The following is a 20,651-nucleotide window of genomic DNA, read 5'->3' as shown; positions in this document are numbered from 1 at the left end:
CTCATTTCGAAATTTTGAGATGCAGCATTGAGCAGATTCCAGTAGTGGAAACAGAGAGCAGCATAAATTGAGATGATTAAGGAAAAAGGACTATATCTGTGGAGTTTTTAAATCTTTTTCAAAATGCAATGCTGTAGTTTCTGTTCAAGGACAGGTGAGTATTCCACAGATGACAGTCCTTTTTTTTTTACGTAATTGGGGTGGTAGAGCGTGGGGGGCAACTACAGACATGCTACTTATACCCATAATAGTAATGTTTATCGTAGCGTTCCTCCTGTGTGTTGCCTAGAAACTCAATATAGAGAACCTGAGTATCTATCCCCATGATAAGGGATCCATCATTGTAGTGATCATGTTGGTGCCTAAGGGCTTTGCCTGGAGAAGGGTACTGAGCAGGGAGCACTGCGGATTGTAGTGCTGTTGGTGATGGGTTGTTTTCCTTTTTTTCTTCTTTTCTCATTCTTCTGAGAGCTTTATTTAAAAGAGAAATCATGCTTCCTAGCTGAAGTCTAATATTTAGAGGCATAATTTTTTTTTATATGTTTCCTTTTTTGAACTGGCTCAGCTTTGGCTTCGTATTGTGTCCGTGGATGTATGTGGCAGTTCTCTTGGGCTTCAGCAATCGTCATGTCACCCTCGATTGCCTGAAAATTTTATCTTCATATTAAAAAAAAAAAATATAGTGAAAAGTCATTGTTTGCTGTTGTCCACCATTTGTTTGCTGTAATATTTGCCATAAATGAACTCTAAATTCATTTCTTCTGTCTGCTTCTTAAAAAAACAAAGCCAAATATACACAATACGTATCTTGCACCAAAGTCATGAGGATTTCTCTGGGTCCTGTTGATGGACAAAGGGGTTTTTTTAAATGGTTCAAGGGAAACTGGAGGCTTAACTTCCACTTGTTTAGTTTTCCTAACAGTTAGAGTTGTCTTTTGATGATGATGAATGAGGGTGCAAGGAGGAGCAGTCACATAGCTTGGTAAAATGGCTCCGTATTTTCCCAACTGTAGTCGAGTGAAGGACAAACACCAGACAAATTGATCCCCTTTTCCTTTCCATGCAGTCAAAAATTACTTTTTTTTCTCCTTCCCATGCTGCCTGGTGTTATCATACTAAAAAAAGCAATATTCAATCCACAGTTACAGGAGTGTGGCATGTTACTAATCAATGTGTTCTTGGGTTTCACACTGCTCTTCTGTTCATAGTTCCAGTGTGTTTTCTTAAAAAAATGAAGCCTATGTCATTACATTTTTCTTTGTCTCTGTTGTCCTGTCATCATTGTCTTCCTCCATCTTGAGGGAAATGTTGAAGTGTGAACTCAGCCTTTTAGACAAACAAAAAACTGCACTCAACATCATTAAAAGTTCCACCATAGCCATCCATCAGCCTCATATTGAAAGTTCAGAGGAAACAAACTTCCTTAAACTTGGTGTTTAGGGAATAACATACATGTGGGCAACTACTCTTGAGCAAGAAGTTGGTATGGAGGTTGCTCAGGTGGTAGTGAGAAAGATTTACCCAGTAACAAAACTTTACAGTCCTTTCTAAATGTGGCAGGAGTTGGGTTTTATTCAACCCCCTGGAGAAGTTTGCTTTGTGACTTGCCACCTTTGGCTAAGGATGCACTGCATGCAGGTTTCATGTCTTCTGCTTTGGACTGCATTGTCCAGAGCACTGGTTTTTCTTAGCTCTTCATAAATCAAAATGCAACCTTCCCTGTAGCACAGGCATAGCCCATTAATTGCTTTAAAGATTAGGGCCAAGACCTTTAGCTGGCAGGAGGATACCAAAACGCAATGGAGAGACTGGAGTTGCTAATACCAACCTAAACCTTGCAGGAGCCAGGCAGTCCCGTTTTTGTGCCATCTGGAGTCTTATCATTGGTTTTACATCCAAGGTGAGAAACCATGAATTACAGTAATCCAACCTTGCATTCTTCTGCCTTGTTTATAGAAAGACCTTGAGTTTCTTAGTGAGTGTTGATGGAGAAAAGATGCATTTAGTAAGTGATACTCCATGAAAGGCACTATTTTTTGTTATGGATAGGTATTTCCCATTAGTCCAGTTTCTAGCTAGCAATTTGTGTCATGTCTGGAAAACTGTAATGACACTTAACAATTTATATGGGTTGAGTTTGAAAAAACTGCTCTTCTTTCAGCCCCTAGTCATGTTTCTTATTTTTGCTTGGATTCAAAACAAGAACTTGACAGTATGATGAAGGTAGAACAGTATTTATATTAATTTTATTCCAGTAAATGATAAACTAAAAAGGTTATTTTGAGATGCTGTACATTTTTGTCTTACTGCTTTGGTTGTTTTGAGAATATTACATGTGCAGGCACTTTTGCGGTTATCCTTGTATAGTCAGCCATTTTTCCTTTTTATTACATGGGGTTTTTTAATATGTAAAAAGAGAGAAGTGAATCACTTAAACTCTAAAACCAGGATCATAACACAAGCATTAAACCCAGATCTAAGGCAAAACAGCTCAATGTTTTTAAACCTAGCTTTCAAACTGCTCCTTTTATGAACTGATTTAATTCAAGATTCTTCCTTGACAAGAAGCCTGTGTAAGAGACTTCATTCTAGCCAGGAATAAACAGTCTTGGGGGGGGGAAGTACTTATTAGCTCCTTTATATACAGAGGTATTTTGGAAAGAAATGCCCTGTGGCTTACGGCATACTAATAAGTGCAGAAGCAAAAACACCACCACAGAGTTTGGTAATGTTGGGTATATTGAAGCTCTTCATAAAATGGAAAATAGTGCTGTTCCAAGTATTTTGAAACAGAACTACTAAAACTGGGTCAAGCATTAGCTCTTTGATGGCTCACATCGTTCGGATACTTCTGAAAGCTGCCTGTTTACCTGGGAAGTGGAAGAAAAGGGGTTGTAGGTTCACCATTTATCAGAATAGCTTTTTCTTTGCTGTGTAGAAGTATAAACGACTTCTGAGCTCTGGGACAGCTGAGCAAATTGCCCTGTGGGACTGAACACAGCAGACTGCAACTTTATTTTAAGTGAATCTCTGTCTAAAAGGTACATATATCTATCCACATAATTATTTTGTATACTAAATAAGCCCTAGGGGGTAACCGGAGATATGAAAACTCAAAGGTGTTGGTTGTCTTTTCCAAAAGCTCACCTTTGGCTATTCACTGCTGAAAGCTGTAGTGACTGGCTCCTGTTGTAGATCCCAGCCCCTGCCCTGCTCCAGTGCTGCCCATTCCAGGGAGCGGCAGCCTGGCAGCACTGCATCCTACCTCAGTGAATATTGGAACTATTGTAAAGTATGTGATTCAGTGAGACTTACTCCTCCCTTGAAAATGCCATCTGCCCAATAGCCTCTAGCAGCTATGGGCTGTTTTCAGTTGTGTGGGATTGCTTCTCAGCTTGACTGGTGCAGGTAAAATTGAGTGACTTAAATAGCTCCCTGTTCACACTGACAGAGCAAGACCACGTTACACAGGGGAAACCAAAGATATGAAGAATCTCAGTACCTGCCTGGCAAAATGCTGCCCGCCCTTCCCTGCAAATAAGCTGCCACCACCCCTTACTGAGCGTCAGGCAGGGGTTGTTTCCTGCCCAGCTTTTCCAGTTCCTTACCAGCCATTCAGCATTGTGTCATCTTCATTCAAGAGAAGACCTGCCTCTCCTTACCTTCTCCTGTTAGAAGGTGCTTAACTTCAGGGTCAATACTGGTGCTACAGACATCCTCTCTGTCATTAATATAATGTGAAGAAAAGTGATAAATAAGATTATACACAGCTCACTTAATTTTCCATTTTGCACAAAACCCAGCTGCGTTCAGTCTCTCTAAGATTCCCCCCTTTTGCAGAAGGCTAGAGCATGCAGTGGAAAGCTCCACATCCCTGAGAAGTGGAGGCCTGAGAGCGGGCAGGTCAACCGGTTCCTGAGTATTAATTAATTGATTTCCCAGAGGATTTAAAGTAGTTCCTGTTTTTTCCAGCCAGCAAAGGTTCTTCCCGTGTTCCTGATTCAGGGTACTTACAAGGCAGCAAAGATGTCAGTGTATTGGAAAGCTTTGATTTAAGGGCTGTGCTGTATATGAGTTCCTGGTTTGGTCAGATTCATTTCAAAGCTGATAACTACATGCACATCTGCATCTTTTCCTGTATCTTTGGAATCAGCACTGACCTGACTGGATGGGAAAGTGAAGGAGATAAGCAGATAGAGAACTAATGCAAGTGAGATGAAGGAATGTATGGGTTGGGCTACAATAGAATAGGGGCTACTCTAATTTTCATAGAGGATACCAAAAACATGACCCATGGTCTCTTTTGCATAGGTATCAAATGAGTTGAAGTATAATATTTGAGACAAAATGTTGGGGGAGCAGTTGGCATTAATTCATTTAGTAAAGAAAGACACTTCTGGAAAAAACAGCTTTCAAGCACACAAACCCTTCTTCAAGTTGCAGTGAAGTTCATTGACTTCAACAGTCCTTGAAGGCACTTTATTGTATGGCAGTACTAAACATCCATGAATATTTATTTCTGTGCTTAACACTTGGCACAGCGTTCTTGAGAGCTCATTGTTTGCTCTGTCTGCTTAGCATACAATGGCTTCAAACAAACATGCTGCTGGACTGGAATGGAGCGTAGACTTGGGTGTTATGGTTTGGTTTTGGGGGTTTTGTTCTCTTGTATTCAGGGTGGACTGGTTGATGAAGTTCACATGCATCTAAGGAGCATCTCTTGCATCATATCATTGTCTCTGCAAGTCATCAGGGCTTTAAGGGAAAAAAAAAGTTAGGAAAACATTAATATTTGGGCAGTGCAGAGACAAGCTCAGATAAACTGGAATAGCTGGCACAGGTCCAGCATTGTTTACTGTAGCAATCCTCCCTGTTCTTCTTGTTGTTTCACAAAGGTCAATTTTCGTATTTGACTCCTAGCCACAACAAACAGAGGAGGCATCAGTCTTGAAAAACTGTTTTTTGAAAAAACAAAACCAAATGGGAAGCATAGGAGACAGACTAGTGGAGCTAAGAATGGTATTGTAGACAAAGTTAGAGTAACCTAGAATGTGAGGTTTTGTTGAGAGAGAGGGGAAACTTCTGGCAAGCCTTGAATGGGAGTTAGTGGTACAAGACTATAGTGACTTCAACAGTGTCATTTTGGGTAGACACACTGAGATGGAGAATAATAGTACATGTGTATTCTTTGAATTGAATACTAATAAGATACTCAATTTGGTCATGCAGTTAAACTTTGTATTTCATAAGAGATAATACACAGTTTAGAAAAAATTACTATTGCTTTGCATTTGGCTACTACTGTTTGCTTCAGTAATAGCCTAAATATCAATAGAATCACAGAATAACAGCTCAGATTGGGAGGAATCTTGAAAGATCACCGGGCCCAACCTTTCCCGGGGAAAGGGAGCTTTGTTGACACTAGCACCCTGTCCAGTCTCATCATGAAAAACCTCCAGTGATGGGGACTCTACCGTGTCCCTGGGGGGGTTGTTCCAGTGAATGATTGTTCTCACTGTAAAAAAAATTTCTTTCTCTACATCAAGGTGAAACTTCCCTCAGTGCAACTTGTACCCGTTGCCTTCCCACACTGCAACTTGTGAAGAGACAGCCTCTGTCCTCTTTGTAGATGCCCTTTAAGTGGCGGCTGGAATATTGTAATGAGGTCCCCCCCAAGCCCGCTCTTCTCCAGAGAGGAGAGACCTAATTCCTTCAGTCTTCCTTCACTGGGCAGGTTCTCCAGCCCTTTGATCTTCTTTGTGGTCCTCCTTTGGACCCTCTCCAGTCTGTCCACGTCTTTCTTGAATTGTGGGAACCGGAACGGGACACAGTGATCCAGGTGCAGTTGGACACATCTGTTGAATGCGTGAAATGATAGACTGCACAGCCATCATTGTAAAAAGATTATTCAGGATATTTATTAAAAAAAAATCTTTTATCCATTCTTGCAATGTCTCTTAATATGAGTTAATTAATTTTCTGAAATAAATGTGCAATTGCCTTTGGTACAGTAATTCAGAGGGAAAAAAGGTTAAAAAAATCATCTTTTTTCTTAACGTTTTCTTCTGAATACCATCAGGAATTTTTCTGTTAGAAGTTTTTCCTCTAGTAACTGTGGATTAGTAAGTCCACAGGGTGTACTACTATTAGTACACAGAGACAGATTGTTTACAGTGCAAGGATGAGAAGCTGGGCACTCAGAATTGTCTGGATTCTGTTCCCAGCCCTCAGACAGACTTCTCTGGGACCAAACCACCATGCTTTCTAGAAAATTTGGACATCACTGAAGTGGAGACAGATTGTGAAGTTCAGCCCTTTAAGGTTTCTCAGTCAAGCTGAGATCTCGGTTGTATACTGAGTATCTGGGGAACCACAATGCACCTGTGAAGTCTTTCAGAAAAGTTTTAAACTGTTTGTTTGGTTTTTTTCTTTAAAAGTTTGTAATTTCCAGTGCTAAATACCTGGGACTCTTGGAAATCTTAAAATGGATATTAAACTACTCTCCAGCCTTCCAGATCCTAACAGTTTCACTAAGCATGGAAACAGATCATAGCATAACAGTTTCTTCAGTCAGTATTTGTTTTTCGGTTGACCTTTTTTTTTTTTTTGGTAGTAATTCAGTTTACTAAAATTGTGACATAATTTCCAACAGTATAATGAAGAAAATAGCATACTTAATCATTGTAATGATCATTTCTTTAGTGAGCTTCACTGCATCCCTATGGTGGAAATAACGAAAGGGGGAGAAGATCTGCATAATTTCAAGAATAGCTAAATGCCAAGTATGCAAACCTCTGCCACAGCAGGGGTTGGTTTTTACTAATTTAATGCTATTTCTTTGCTTTCCTTCAGATCTCTTCTGTTTTCCCCCTATCACTTGTAGAATAGGAAAGATCTTGAGACTACTAGTTGTAAGATAATGAGAAAAAGAGCTGACAATTACTGTGTTTGATTTTTACTTTTGTCTGCAAAATTAAAGCTTATTTCGAAGCTACTGCCTGAGAAATTGTCTTGGTGGCAATAGTTTGTGTAGGCAGCTGGCAAGGTAGTATATGGGCAAATTAGAAATGTATTCGGTGCTCAGACAATAATGGCGGTTTCTCTTGACACCCTCTATTAAAGAGAAGATAAGGTAACCCTGAAAGTACTGCTGTTGAAAAAGTACTAAGCCACTGCTGTTTGTTCTTTAGCCTCCTTGGCTAGGATGTATTCTTAGCTGAAGAGCAGTACAAGCCAGCCCTGAAAAACTTGATTCCAGGAGAATAGATTCCAATACCCAAAGATGAGTAAACATCTCTTTGAATGAAGCTCTTTGTGCAAGCCTTGCAAGTTTGTAATTGGTCACCCCATTATGGGAGGCCTTTGATACAGTTAGTTTGTGGTTTAACAGGGGCTTCTCCTTGTTCAAAAATATTTTCTGGAGCTGAGACAGAAAATAACAGACTAAACTTGTTTTGCAGGCATCTTTCCCGGGAAATCTGCAACTAGTCCTCGTTCTGCGCCCAACAGGATTTTTTCATCGAGCTCTCTCAGACATTGCTTTCAAATTCAACAAAGATGAGTTTAAAATGAAAGTACCTGTAAGTAATCCTCTGTTCCCACTGTACTGTCAGAAATCTGTTAAAAGTACTTAATGTAGCTAGCGAGGGCCAAAAAATCCCAACAAAACACCATGCTTAAAGGCGGTTCCAGCAATTTTGGCTAGTTCTTGATGGTTTATTCTTGAAGTATGTGAATTTTGAGGCAAATGCATTTCCCATGGACAAATGCTGTAGTTTCTGTCATTTGAGCAAACATACAACTGATGCCTGTTGTTGCATTGCCAGTGAACCCACTGATTATACTTCTGTTTGAAAACGTACAGCATTTATACTTGAAAATAAACTGGAATGAAATGAACTAAAGATATACAAGTTTTTATGTATCATATGTCAATGTCAAGGGTGAAATTTTCAAGTCTTTAAGTTAAGGTACTTTTCCCCCACCCCTTGTTTATTTTGGGGAACCAGTCCTTACATGCCAAATCCACAGAGGTACTATTTTTCTCTCTCGTAGGATAAATAGGTTGAATGAATGTTGCCCTTAGAAAAAAGCCTTGTATGGTTTATCAAGATAAAAAAACTGGTGGTGTAATTTATGTTGTATAATCCATAAGCTTTTTTTGAATATGACTGTTGCTCTTGCTCGTATGCAGTTATCTACATTTACATCATCTTAAACTGAAACAACTGTTAAGTTTGGTTTTCTGTACGCAAAGGAAATAGTTCCATCATTTGCTTTTGTATTAAGCTGAGTTTTCTCTATCAGAGGCTGAAGGATGGGGCTTAGAATCCTTAAGAAGAGAATTCTCGCCTCTGATAGTGTTCACTTTCTTTGCTGTTGCAGGTCATAATGCTGGGCTCAGTGTCAGAACTGCAGGGTTACATTGATAAAACACAATTAACAGAAGATCTTGGTGGCACCCTGGATTATTGCCATAGCAGATGGCTGTCCCGTCGCACTGTAAGTCTGTTTTATACCCTGTCATTTATAAAACAGATTCCAAGTGATGCAAGTTGACTTGCTCAGAGTGAGAAGATGTTCCCAATGGTACTTAGTCATCTTAGAGAAATAATATGAGTAATAATTTGGGAGTGGTTTTCTGAACACTTGGAGCAAAGGAACTACAGTGTGTTTTTGTGTTGAGGTTTATTGGTTTTGCTACAAGAAAGAAAAATCTCAACTTGTAAAATAACTCCAGATTATAAAAATATGAGGAAGATAGACCTGATACGAGCCTAGGAAAAATAGACAATTAAGGAATTAATGGTGACGGTATCTGTTGCTTGCAAAATTATACTTTGACCGTTTTTCAGGCTTGTAATTAACCTGCTTGTGTTTGTTTTGAGAGCTGTATTTTGTGTGTATGTGTCATTGGTACATGTGTATGTGATGAGCATGAAACATCTTTAATGATTTTTATTCCAAAAGGCTATAGAAGGTTTCGCCCAAAAGGTTAAGCAAACAGCTCAGATTCTTCAGTCCTTTGGGACTGAACTGGCTGAAACAGAACTACCAAATGATGTGCAATCAACCAGCTCCCTTCTTGCAACACATAAAGAAAAGAAGGACAAAATGAAGGTATGTAATTCTTGTAAAGATTTTGTCTTCTAGTGAAACTGTTTTTTAATTTATAGCTAATAATGTTAGTAGAAAATGTGGAGGATGTTAATAGTAATAATACAAAACATTGAAATCTTACTGAACTTGGTTTGCTTGGCTTGATGTTAAAAGTCCTTTTTGCATTCAAAAATTACATTTATTGAGACTAAGTCTACGTATGTACAAATGCATAATAATTTGTATGTGGAAACAGAAATTCCTGTGTAAGTAGTGGTGTGTTTATAATTTGTAGGTTTGTTTGCAACAAGAAAACTGATTTTATTTTCATATGCATGCAGATACATGACTTTTTGAAGAATGGACTAATGTTCTTTCAAATCAGCTTAAATGAAAACTGTTAGATGTATACTTTTGAAACCCCAAAAAACTTTTGAGAGATTTGTAACCTAAGGAGACACTAGAAGGCTACGTATCATGAAAATTCAACTAAGTTACTGAGATCTTAAACTGGTAAATGTAGAAGAAGCTGAAATTTAGCATTTACTGTCTGTATTTGTTGTCAAACACTGCTTTTAATCATACTACTGTTGCTCTATTGCTATTAAAACAAAATCCTTTTTCCAGTTTGGTGCTTTATGAAGTCTGTTTAAAAAAAAAAAACCACACAACTACAGTGTGTGGGGTGTTTGTTTTGTTTTGTAGGAGGATATCAGGTTAGCAGTAGAACAGGGAGATGATATCCTTGGAAGTATTTCAAAACCAGTTACTGAGAATCCTGAATACAAACTGAATCAAGATCAGCTAGACAATCAAACAACAGTAGAAAGGTGAGAGGAGCAAAATAATGAACATGCTGCTTTTCTGGGTTTTTTTTGATGCCTCCCCAGCTCTTTTGCTTAGTTCCATACTTAACCTTAGCAAATAAGCAGATATTACAACATGAACATATAAAATGTACTTTCAGAAACAACTTCTTTGTTGTCTGTTCTGTTCTGAGCAAAGTAAACCCCTGCTGTCCATTACCGGGTCATTTGCTGATAAGGAAATAAGGGCTGGGGTTTGATTTCTGGCGCCAACTAATGCTGTTCTTTTTTTCAGATTTGGACTATATAGTTCAGCAGCTTTTCCTTATTTAAAAGAATATTGAAGCTTTGTTTAGAAACTAAAGTGCAACCCAAGGAAACTTTGCTGCTATAGGGAAAGCAGATAGGAAGACAGAAGTAATATATCCCTTCTTTTCAGCAGATTTGTCCACATTCATTATGTCCTTTTGAACTGAAGTGAGGGGTTTCTTTTTCTTTAACCCTGCCCAAAGCAGCTTCTAACATTGCTGAGATCTTACCAATGTCGTCAGTGGCCTATAAAGGGCTGCTAGGGAGTACACTGCTCTTGAAGTATCTATGCACAAATAACCTATATGCTTCCTTTGGGCATACAAGTAATAGATGTTGTTTTCCTTTGCTCCCCACCCCCCCTCCCTTAAATTACTGCCAGGTTTGAAGACATTATATCACCATAGCACAGATGCAAATTTGAACAAAGCGTGAAAGCATAGCTCATTTCCCCCAGGCAGTATTCTGCATTCTTTTTTTGTCGGTCATTCCATGTTTCTGTTACACTCAGGCTGACTTTTCTTTCCAAATAACTGTCCATTCCAATCCACAAAGCTTGGCAGAAGTCACTTTTTTGGTCATTGTTGCTATCAGCTATCCGAAGAACAATCGGAGTGGGTGTTGCTTATTTATCCAAAATATTCCCACTCAATACAATATCTGACAGAAGTTGGAACAAACTCTGTGTGTCTGCCTTTTTTCTAATCAATTTTAACTTGCGAATTCAGAGTTTGTTTCTCTGCTGTTGAAGACAAAAGTTCATTAAAATTCTGATATGTTCCCTGGATGTAGTCTGAGTACAGCAAAGCAGACTGTAAAGATAAGTCCATAGGATACCATGCTGTCAAATGCAATATTGGAAGATAAGTTGAAAAGTAAAAGGTTTAAAGCATTCACCAAAGTTATAATCGAAGAAGGCTCTTTTCATTGCAGTACTGCTGTATCACACTTGCCTGTGATACTTAAGTAGTAACTGTGCTCAGAAGAGGAGCAGCAATGACCTTCGGGTTTATTATGAACCTTGCTCCAAAGAATGAAATGTAAGGGCAGCTGGCTGGTCACAGCAGTAAAAATTTTTGCCTTCATTTTTCCTTATAGCCCAAGGCTTGAGTTCCTCTGGGTCCTAGCCCACACACATTTGCATGTTTTATTTATGTTTGCTAGCCCCAAGTCCCCATGTCCCCAGAACAGAGCTGAGAAATAGTATGCGCAGCAGTTAGCTTCAAATCAGCACTTGCCAGTTTTTCATAACTGAATGTTTGTGTTGGGTTTCAGTTTTACGTCAATGTTATTCTAGGAAACAATTCTGTGCAATACTCAGAAAGTTTCCTGTATCCAGTTTATTTTTTCTGGAAGATATTGCTTTAGGGAAGTTTCTTGTTTACTGTGGAAGATTGTATTGTCCCTTGAAGGCTATACCCATCATTCTTACAGTATTTCTTCTTTTTTTAAAGGCTTCTGGCTCAATTACATGAAACGGAGACTGCCTTTGATGAGTTTTGGATTAAGCATGAGCAAAAACTTGAGCAATGTCTGCGCCTTCGGAATTTTGAACAGAATTTCAGAGAGGTGAGAACTTCTTGGTGGCAGTCAGTATTTGGTAATATAGAAATGATTCAGGCGAAAATACTTACCCCTCTTGTTTCTGCAGCTCGTGTGTGCTTGAAAGCTTTCTCCAACTTTTTTCTTGAATGTGTCCTTACTTGACATACTGCTATCTTTACTACCTTGAATACTTGCCTATAGAGACATAATAGCTTCTCTTCTGCAGGCTTATGATTTTTTTTTCCACAGGCCCAGCAGTGTATAAGCATTCAAAAACTCCTTTGAAACCTGTTCTCCACCACAGAAGCATAATACGGTGGCTGCAACACTTTCATCTTGCCAGTAGGCCCTTTTAAGGAACCAAGACTTACCTAAACCTTCTGGCTGAAATTTTATGAAACAGTCTCCAACACTGTGGGTGGGAAGTTGCAACCACACTGTTGGAAGCTGGGTGGAGGCTGAACTACAATTTTTACAGCCAGTTTCTGATCTCATGTTAGTTTAACTCATATGCTCGATGGCACCTACAGTCTCCCTATGCTGGTGTAGCTGATCTCAGAGCATGGCCCCTGTGTCTCCATGGGAGCAAAGCTCTGAAACCCTCCTACAAGTGTGTGTGTGTGTGTATGTCTGTCTCAGCCAGTTGTTAGTGTGAGGACCTCTCCCCTCGCGTTTTGCTAGTTGTTAATGTTGTTTTGTATTACAATCATCTGGTAAAAGCAAGATCGTAAATGCTTTGTGAACGTTAGTTTTCCTTCATTGTTGGGTTTGGGGTTTTGTTATTTTGGTTTTTTTTTTCTTTCACTACCAGAAAATAGAATTACTTCACTGCCTTTTTTTAATTGTTTTCATTTTGAGTTGGGGGTAAAGGTAGGCTGTCAGTAAAAGTGGTTTCTCTCTGTGCCCCAGTAACCACATAATGTGAGTCACCTGACTGGAAATAGTGGCTATCAGTTATTCAACTGGTGGGTCTCCAGAGAGGTAGAATCACACAGATACATAGCTGTGTCTCATTTCAGGTCAAAGCAGCTTTGGATATTGTGTCCGAGAGACTGACTGCTTTCACAGATGTGGGAAACAGCTGTTCACACGTGGAGCATATTTTGAAAGATCTTGCCAACTTTGAAGAAAAGTCATGTGTAAGAACTCTGCAAGTCTCCTTAATTTTTAGTATGACAATGTGTGTGTGGAGGGGCACGATATTTGGGTATATCTTATAAGCAGAGCTTAAGCTGACAACGGGGCAGAATCAGTGTCTCAGGCACTGTGCAGAAGGAATTTGGAATAAAGTTTTTAACCATTGGAGCAGCCCAGTTCTCTGGCATCTCTCAAAGACCAGAGTGACCAGTCATAAAGTTGGTGTGATTAGTTCATGGAAGAATTGCATGAAATGTTTGCATAGCAAAGTTCTGCACTTAGTGATTGAGGGGCCACTTCCATTACTATTAAAGCCGCTTACTTCATTAAATCTCAGAAATGACAAAGCTGTGTATTGGATGTACAACATGTTAAAAGATGATGAACAGAAACATACACTCTGAACACTGTAGAAGGAGAACCTTATTATGATCTGTGCTTCAATAAAATATACAGCTCAGTAAGTGAGGTTGTTGCTCTTGAGGATGAGGTGCTGCAGTTACATATTTTTTAACTGGGGTTCAGAATGCTGCTGTACTCCAAATTGCAGACATATGCACACAAACATGCTGTTGAATAACTAGGGCATAGAAAGCCAATAGTAGTTCCTTCACAGGGAGGCATATGATTAAACTCAATGTTTCTGAAGTACTCTGATACAATAAAGAAGGCATAAACGTTCTTGGGTGTCTGGGAAGACAGGAAATCACTTTGATTTATTAGGCAAGGCAGCTGTTAACTAAAGAAGTGTTCTTATCAACATGTGTATTTTACTGTGTAAAACCAAATGGTATAATTTTAACTTCTTTCATTGATGATGATTCAAGGAAAGATAGAATCATAGAATCATTTAGGTTGGAAAAGACCTTTGAGATCATCAGGTCCCATCATTCACCTAGGACTGCCAAGTCCATCACTAAATCATCTCCCTAAGCACTGCACCTACGTGTTTTTTGAACACCTCCAGGGATGGCGATTCCACCACCTACCTAGGCAGCCCATTCCAACGCATGGCCACCCTTTCAGTGAGGATGCTTTTCCTAATATCCAATCTAAACCTCCCCTAGTGTAGCTTAAGGCTATTTCCTCTTGTCCTGTCACTTGTTACCTGGGAAAAGAGACCTACCCCCACCTGCCTATAACCTCCTTTCAGGTAGCTGTAGAGAGCAGTAAGGTCCGCTCTGAGTCTTCTCCTCTCCAGACTAAACAACCCCAGTTCCTCAGCTGCTCCTCTTAAGATTTGTGCTCCAGACTTACCTAAATCAATGTTTGCTTTCTTAGGAAACTATAGCAAAAGCCAGAATGCTAGCCTCAGAGGGTGATGCTTTTATTCAAAGCAATCATTATGCTGTGGACTCCATTATTCCAAAATGCAGTGAACTTCATCATCTCTGTGATGCCTTCATTACTGAGACAGAACGCAGAAGGAATCTTCTTAACAAATCTCTAGAACTGCATGGCTTACTAGAAAAGGTAAATTTTGTACGGAACAGTTCTGTTTCCCATCTTGTGTGCTAAAACCTCAGTCAACCTGTTGTCGTAACAGCAGGTAAAAATATCTGAGTGTGCTGGACATTTTCTCCTTAAATAGCTGAATACATCACAAGTATAGGTATGAAATGTTTTAGACCTCTTAGTGGTTGATGCTGACATCAAACATTCTGAGCCTGTTCTTTTCTCTGTTTCTAGTCTATGAAGTGGTGCGATGAAGGAATTTATCTGCTGGCTTCACAGCCGGTGGATAAGTGTCAGTCTCAGGATGGTGCAGAATCAGCATTACAGGAGATCGAGAAATTCCTGGACACTGGTGCAGACAATAAAATCAAGGAGTTGAATAAAATTTACAGAGAGTATGCACAGCTCCTCACTGAGGACCTAAAGGTACCAGAAGACGTTTATGCCTATCTGTGCATCCGGTTCTTAATTTTAGAATTGCTCTCTTGTATGGCCATTGATAAAGCCAAATAATCAGTACTAAGAGTTAGACCTGGGAACTGGAAAGCCAACACATTTCCCTGCCTGAGGTGCTAGTCATGTCATATCGTTGGATAAGCATCAAGGGCTTCAGAGCCTTTTAGTAAGTACTTCAATTTTTCAGACAGGAGGATTGCTTTTAAAATAAATTATCCCAAGTAAGTATGTGAAATACCTTTTTTTAATGTAGTAAGAACATGCCTGTCCTTGATGTTTGTGTGACTTCTGCTTTGTAACTGCTTTATTTTAGAACTTGAGAATACATGGCTTTTCCTCTCAGTTGATCTCTTAACGTAACAGAACCATTACACACTCAAAAAAACCTTTTCCCTATTTTTTTTAATTGAAACTTGAACCCCATTGGTTTCTCTACAGCAAGCGCACAAAAAAATTTATGAAGTGATTTTCCAATTTTTAAGTGTACTAAATGACTGTAAATTATGTCTTATTAAGAGTGAAGAGTAGGGTAATATTTTTATAGGTGGCATAAAAGCAATTGCAATTTCAAATCAGTGTGCTTGTGAATGGCACTGTAGCTTGTTGATAGGTCTCTGACAGGGATTTTTTTTTTTTTTTATTATTATTTCTGTGGCAATGGTAGGAGCATGTGCAAAAGGTTTTCCAGAAGCAAGAAAGTATGGAAGAAATGTTTCAAAAGAGACAAGTAAGTCTTAAGAAATTGGCAGCTAAGCAGACACGTCCTGTTCAGCCAGTTGCACCAAGACCTGAAGCCTTTGTAAAATCTCCTTATACTTCTCCAGGTAAGCAAATGTAGTAGCCTGTAACTAATTTTTTTGTGCTATGCTGAGAAACTTAAAGAAACTTTCAGCTGTAATTTGTGGTTGCACAAACATCTGTGTTGGATCTGCTCAGGTTCTAACTGCTGTTTGATTCTGGTTTACATGCTTAGGTCTTCAAAGAGAATACATATCCAACTCAGAAAGCAGTGCACTTCAGAGGGTAAACTACAGAAGAGGAAAGGTAATTTTTTTTATGCACATACGGCTTGAGAAAATCATAATAGAATGGAATATTTAGGAACGTCAAGAAGAGTGAGGCAATTCCACTGAAAAAGTGATGGTATTGCCCCTATCAAAGTAACTCTGGTGAAGCAGTCGTGGTTTAAATAGAGGCTGCTTTGTTGCTGGGCTGGGTATGAGGGAATGTAAAGTAAATAGTTGCCTATATTAGGAAAAATGTTAGGGGCAGCAAAATATAAAATCTATGAACAGGAAACATTTATTATTTGCCAGTAGTAATTGGCTACTCTTAAAACTGGCGAAAGTGAAGAGGTAGTTGTCGTTGGCTCCAAGACAGCTTCACCTGACCTAATGGGTTGCCATTCCCAAGTGGGGATGGTCTTCCTGCTCCGCCTCTGGCAAGGAAAGTAACCTGACAGCAGGAGCAGAAGCAAGTAGTTTCCCACTGGGTTAGAGACTTGAATCAACTCAGCGAAGGTTCAGCAAGACAATGCAAGGAGCAAGGCAGGGCCACGTGACCAGTAGGGACAACAGTTGGAGGAAAGGGTTAGTTCAAGGGGGATTGAAAGCAGAACCTCTAATTTTTATTTTATTTTATTTTTTCAACAAATTGTAATTAGGTCAGTCATTACAGTAGAAGTAAGAGTGAACTTCTGTGTTAAGTTAGGAAGCAACCAGAAAGTTAGCACAGTACCTCATTTTTAGCTTGGAAAACAGACTAAGGCCAGTGTTGCCTCCAAGATTATGCTGATGCTCAAACGTCTTCCTGAAAAAAGAGCCTTGAACCATGGTCTTTTCTAAGTGGGCCTTTCATGGAGAACTCCCCGTGTCCTTGTGTGCTTCAAGACCTTCAGGTTGACTTGGATTTTTTTGCAGCATTCTTGCAAATTGCCTTAATTTTTCATGGAGTACAGTCTTTCCTGTGAAAATACATGCAAGCAGATCTGAGTGTAAAGCTCTGTATTTTAAAGTGGGTTTTCCCCATCTGTGATGTTGTGATGATTTTTGTTGTTTGTTTGTTTCCTTCTTTAGAGTGAAATGACTGAACTCCATCAAAGCAGAGGAGGATCTACAATGGATGATGAAGAAAACCTAGCTGTGTTACGGCAGTAAGTGTATTTTGATAAACAAAAAAATGCTTTTTCTCTGATTTGGTTCCAGCAAAGGCTGAGTTTGGCTAAGGATTTGATAAGACAAGTACACCTCTCTGAATTAAGCCTCAGTGCTTTTTGAAATGCCTTGGCTATGCTCTGTACACAGAAGAAGATATTTCAGTGTGTAGCATTATTTGCAGTTTATATAGTACCAGACTCCAGCTTTGCTGCAGCGAGGTGATGCTATGGCAGGATAACTATGTATTTTCATTTCAGAGATGACATAGTTTTGAGTAATAAGCCTCCTTTAAGTCTATTGGAAGTTTTGGTCTCATTGTTTCAGGAGGCTTTGTCTTTTTATTTGACTCTTTTTAGTCCTTGTTTTGATAAATGTTATGAAAAAATAACTTTCTTATATAAAAACTATATTCAAAAACTTATATTATCCCTCGCAATGTGTATAGAAGAGCTTACATTTCTACCTACAAACTGGATACTTCTGTCTTTTTGCTGTTACAACCACATGTTAAATCATACAAAATCACAAGTGGAGAGAGTTAGGGGAATTAAACTTAAAGCAGCATTGTGATATTTAAAGTGTGCCCTAAATGCCCCTAATTTAAAATGACAGGTGGTAACTTTAAGTCTGTATTTGATAATCCTGTGCAGCTCTAACTCCAGCTACGGTAATACTTGTGAACACAGCATAACCAGATTCTGTATTTACAATGATAAAATGATTCACTGCTTCAATTCAGTTACTACAGCACTGCAAATGCTACATTTGGCTTTTTTGCTGTTTAAAAACATTTTCAAAAATTGAAAAATGTTTTTAAAATACATGCTTCTCAGTAAGCATACTAAAGCTGTTCACAGAAGTATCCATGAAACATCACGTTTTCCATTACCTGGAAATTGTTCTTTTATTGTCTGAATTAAAGTAGAAACACAGAAAAAGTTAATGTTGCCTCCTAACTTTGCATAAGTGAATAGGCCTGCCTTAATTTTCATTCTTTGTCTACAGGCATGTAATGAATGAACTTATTGAGACTGAACGTGCATATGTGGAAGAACTTCTCTGTGTTCTTGAGGTAAAGATTAAATTTCATTGCAGCTGTTAGTGAATCTCTTTCTCTCTTCCATTTCATGGATGCTTTTATGCTCTTCTTACCACTGTAATGCCTCTGCTTGTCCTGTCAAGCAGTGTGATCATTAAATCTCTCCTTTCTCATCATATTTTCACAGAGGCAGGACTGTGCAATTTTTTTTTCTAGAAATATTCGTGCAACTGGGATTTTATATTAGAAAACACAAATTGGGCAGAAAATAAGATATGCCTAATTATTTAGGTGGAACAAAGTGAGATGTGTAATGATGAATTCCTGCAAAAGTTCATTCCAGAGTCTTGGGGCAACCCCAGGACAGTAGTGTGTCACAAAGGAATGTGAAACCGCATCGAGAGAATCTTGTGTCAGGAAAAAATTTGTTTCTTGCATCCCTCTTTGCATACCTTTAAGTGATCTTCCATATGTCTTGGGCACAGCTGTGGGAACAGAGTGCCTTGTAATAATATCTTCATTCAAAATTGTGAAGGAAACAAAGGTGTTCCCTTTGTGGAGGCACAATTGCAGAACTGCTGAGTTGCTTGTAGATACATGCTACAGTATTTTGTGTTGTTCCTCAAGTTTAGGTCTTCGGACCTCCGTGTGTCATTTTTTTTTTTCTAGTCCAGTTTGACTGTAGGAGATGACGAAGTTGCAGATAACTGAGGCTGAATTACTTTAATCGGGGTGCCAGTCAGGAGCCAAATGGCTACTCTGAGTGTGCATGCCAATGTTAAACTCCTAAATAGGAGCTGTCTTAAGTTATGGACTAGGAATGGTAATTTCTGGGTGCATACCTTCAAATAAGAGTACTGTATGAGGGTTTTGAACTCTGGTGTTGCTTTTACATAGTTTGTGCTCAGCTTCCCATAGCATTTATGTCCTGGGTCCTGTCCGAGTGCTAAGAAGTGTTCATGACAGTAGGATGGTTGCATCTGATGTGTGATAGGTCTGGAGTGGACCTTAAGGATCACTTTATTCTCTGCTTTTGTATGCAGTGCTATCTGTACAGCTCCGTTCATAAAACCAAGCCTCAAGTACTTGGAGAATTTTTGGTCCTTACTGCTGCTGGGTTGTTGCAAAATCTCTCTCTTCCTCTGGTGGTGTTCTTGTTTTGCTTAGAGTATAGCGCAACCCTTGCCTTGGTAGGCCAAGCTGTCTTAGTTTTCTGTGATAGGCTGTCCAGTATTCTGACCACGCCAGGCACACTTCTCTGTGCCTCCTTGCAGTTTGGGATTCATCTCTTGGATTTGTGTGGTTGGACTGCCAACAGTAATTCTGGATCAGATCCTTGCTGAGGTATGGTTCAATGGCAGTCTTCCAGCTTTTGAGTATTTCTAGTTATTAATCCGTAGTTCTGGCTGTTCTCCCAATTCCTTTGTTTTTCCTATTCTATGAATCTTCCCATTCTTCCTGTCAAACAACCTGATACTCCTTTGTATGGACAGTCTCTCCTATATTATGTCATATTTAATTACTACGCATTTTCTCTCTGCCAAAGATTGCAGTAGAAAAAAACGGGGAAGTTCCCAAGACTGGTTATTCGGAAACTGCTATAATTGCTTTCATCTGAGCTTGATAGTTTTCTTTCATTAATAACCATGGTCATCCTACTTTAGTCTGTGAAATCCAGTAATTTTTACTGGGGGTGGAATACTGGTCTAGTCTATTTTTAGATATTGTATTCAATGCCTTTTTTTCATCTACTTTGATGCTTTTAGAACAGCTTTCAAATGGAAGACTAAGCAAAGCCTTATATGTTCTTAAAGTAAGATGAAATGATCCCTGTGGCTGCATAGAGTAGCTTTTCCTCGCCTTTCCTAAAACACAAGTGCTGCACAGATAGTAAAACATGAAGGGGTTTTATATTAAAGCTTTAAAATAAGTACTACGTCAGCCTGAAGTGGAAAAGAAATTGTCAAAAGCTTTTTGTCAATGTATGGATTTCATGCTTTTTTTTTTTTTAATTGTCATGTTTGTTTTCATCTCAGCTGAATTAGGTGCCCATTCTTCATGCCAATGCTGCCTTTGCTGCTATGTTCAGCATATCTTTACTTCAAGTGGAAATCAACATTCTCTTCATGCATCTCTTCACTGCATCTAAACTGCATGGCGGCCATAGTTCTTCTTTCCTATTAATTTTTTGAACTCCCATTTTTTGTACATTTTACCTTCCTTCTTTTTTAAGTTGTACACCACCCCACCCCCTCTTCAGACTCCACATTTTTCTGTTTGGGGGAGAGATACGGGAGAGGGACCAATGGTTAACTATCTATGAGTTCCATCATCTTTGTCTATACCATTGTTTTTCTTTTTTACAATATTTGAGGAAAAAATACCCAGATTTTTGAAAGAATGTTTCTGATTTTTTAAAAAATCTAATCACTGTCCTATCCAAATGCTTGAATTCCTCAGGCTAGCTGACTTTACTAGCCAGTTCTCCTACTTTTTGTAGCTCGGACATCACTTAGAAATTGAAAATCTTAGTTCTAGGTGCACTTTTGCTTACCCTTTCATTTCATTTGTCAGGTTGTTACAATTCAGTGCAGTTTATTATAACCAGTCACTAATACAATGATCACCTTCTGTATGATAATTTTGTTT

The 20,651-nt window shown here is 38.9% G+C and overlaps 1 protein-coding gene across 21 annotated transcripts in view; it reads left to right on the top strand.

Moving 5' to 3' along the window:
• The window catches only part of MCF2L (MCF.2 cell line derived transforming sequence like), a 163,762-nt gene that overhangs the window by 125,112 nt on the left and 17,999 nt on the right, over positions 1-20,651 (top strand). For all 21 annotated transcript variants that reach the window (XM_055801169.1, XM_055801166.1, XM_055801156.1 and 18 more), the window contains 12 exons: positions 7,461-7,580; positions 8,386-8,502; positions 8,971-9,120; positions 9,805-9,929; positions 11,669-11,783; positions 12,779-12,898; positions 14,178-14,369; positions 14,586-14,777; positions 15,472-15,631; positions 15,781-15,851; positions 16,883-16,959; positions 17,969-18,035. In XM_055801169.1, coding sequence (XP_055657144.1) covers positions 7,461-7,580; positions 8,386-8,502; positions 8,971-9,120; positions 9,805-9,929; positions 11,669-11,783; positions 12,779-12,898; positions 14,178-14,369; positions 14,586-14,777; positions 15,472-15,631; positions 15,781-15,851; positions 16,883-16,959; positions 17,969-18,035 — 1,506 coding nt within the window. The remainder of the gene's footprint in view (positions 1-7,460; positions 7,581-8,385; positions 8,503-8,970; positions 9,121-9,804; positions 9,930-11,668; positions 11,784-12,778; positions 12,899-14,177; positions 14,370-14,585; positions 14,778-15,471; positions 15,632-15,780; positions 15,852-16,882; positions 16,960-17,968; positions 18,036-20,651) is intronic.

Source organism: Falco peregrinus, chromosome 4 (assembly GCF_023634155.1).
Source record: "Falco peregrinus isolate bFalPer1 chromosome 4, bFalPer1.pri, whole genome shotgun sequence".
Lineage (NCBI taxonomy): Eukaryota > Metazoa > Chordata > Aves > Falconiformes > Falconidae > Falco > Falco peregrinus.
This window is presented reverse-complemented; position numbering and strand designations above follow the sequence as displayed.